The 1,839-nt window shown below is 41.9% G+C and overlaps 1 protein-coding gene across 1 annotated transcript in view; it reads left to right on the forward strand.

Annotated features, from left to right (window-relative positions):
• The window catches only part of ppp4r2b (protein phosphatase 4, regulatory subunit 2b), a 39,180-nt gene extending 37,557 nt beyond the window's left edge, over window positions 1–1,623 (forward strand). The window contains exon 9 of the mRNA XM_007540980.2: window positions 229–1,623. Within this exon, the coding sequence (XP_007541042.1) occupies window positions 229–569 (341 nt within the window). The 3' untranslated portion in view covers window positions 570–1,623. The remainder of the gene's footprint in view (window positions 1–228) is intronic.
• The last annotated feature ends 216 nt before the right edge of the window (window positions 1,624–1,839 follow it).

The raw sequence follows: 1,839 nt of genomic DNA on the forward strand, positions 1-1,839 counted from the left end.
TCACACCCTCACAAGGAGGGTGAGAGGGGAATTTTTTTTTTTTTTTTTTTTTTATTTACCCCCCCTAAATTTTTTTTTTAATTGGGGGTTGACTAGCCAGGTTTGTGGTGTATCTCTAGCTGTTGACAACTGCTTCATAAAAACAGATAAGTATTTTTAGATGTAGCTGTATGTTTTACAATTATAAATACCTGTTGTACCCCCTTTTTTGTCCTTCTTGTTGTTTAGAACCAACTAGCAGCACAGTGTCTGAGAGTTGCGAAGGATCCAACCAGGAGGAGGGTGATCCGACTGAGAGGGAGGTACCATGCGCTTCAGAAGAGGAGAGTAGCGACATGGACCAGACAGACCAGCAGGCCCCCACTAGCGTCCAGGAGAACCAGGAGAGCAGCCGGGATGGAGAGGAGAGCAGCAGTGACCCGGTCAGCAGCAGCAGTAGTACAGAGGAGGGGGCAGTGGCAACGCGAGAGGAGACCGCTGTCGCTCCCTCCTTCATTACAACTGAACCTCCTACAGAGGGCGCCACCTTAAACACTGAGACCATCGAGGAGCCTATGGAGCAGGATTAGACTGAAGGCTACCCCTTCTCCCTGCAGTCGCATGTGACTGTAAACCAGCTTGTTCTTTCCATCAGTGGTCGCCAAGACGACAGGCACCTCAAACACCAGACGAACACCTCGCCCTGCCTCTGGACACTCCTCCAAAATGGCTACTATTTTGGAGGAGTGTATTTTCTGGGCTCCAGAAAATATTTTTTCTTTCTATTGGAATATTTTACAGGTTTTTGTTTTTAAATCCAACAGGGTTGATTTTATTAGCCTTGGAATTTTTTTCCCTCTAATTATTTTTATGATCAGTGAGTTTATTTTGACTGCTGTGGTTTATGGCTCGAGTTTTGGACCACTTACTCCAACCTGTAACAGGAAGTAACTTGCCATTCTACAGACTATTATTTAGTAGACTTTTCATAAGAAGTATAACCACTTCTATGAGCTTAAGTGTTGGTTTATCTTTAATCCACCAGGCTCCATCAGCCAGTTTTTTTTTTTTGTTTTTTTTTCCCAATTGATTTCTCAGTTCCTGTGAGACGAGAAGCTTTTATTTTTACCACTTGCTATCCTCATATTTGAAGCGTCTTTCCACAGTGATACACTACCAGTCCCACTGAACTATACAGACATGTTCCCTTTTGTAATAGCATCCTCTGTAAACTGATGTTTTCTTGGATGCATAAAACCATAATTTATTAGATTTCAGTTCAGTGACTTCTTCTGGAGTACATTTTGGGGATGTTTTTTGTCTGCCGGTTGTAGTTCCCGAAAAATCCAGCTGTAAGTACAAAGATGGAGCGCTTTCTTTGTATCGTGATGTCACCACGTTGTTTCACCGACTGACCGATATCCAGTTTTTGGTTACAGTTCTACACCTGTTTCTGCAGCTGTACTTTTTTGATATTTAGAATTTTAAATTTCTGTAAAGTAGATTTTTTTTGTAGATTGTAATACAGTTTGTGTTCACTGCCTTTGTGAAACAATATATTATTGTATAATTTCTGTGTATACTCTGAATGCTTTTGCTTTCAGCGCGGTATTCAGAAATAGCAATAAATGTTAACATTTTTAAGTGTGTTGGTCGTGCTTATTTATAGGACTCAGAACTGTTACAGCAGAGCACAGTTGTGAAGGAGAAAGAGCATATTCTATGTTTAGATCTCTGAAAAGTGGGGTGCATTTCCATCAATCCGTTTTCTTGCACTCGACTTTAGGAGGGGTTCTGGTGCCTATCTCCAGCTGTCAACAGGTGAGAGGTGTGGTCATCCTGGACAAGGTCACCAGTGGC

The sequence above is a fragment of the Poecilia formosa genome, unplaced genomic scaffold (assembly GCF_000485575.1).
Source record: "Poecilia formosa unplaced genomic scaffold, Poecilia_formosa-5.1.2 Scaffold577, whole genome shotgun sequence".
Taxonomy (NCBI): Eukaryota; Metazoa; Chordata; class Actinopteri; order Cyprinodontiformes; family Poeciliidae; genus Poecilia; species Poecilia formosa.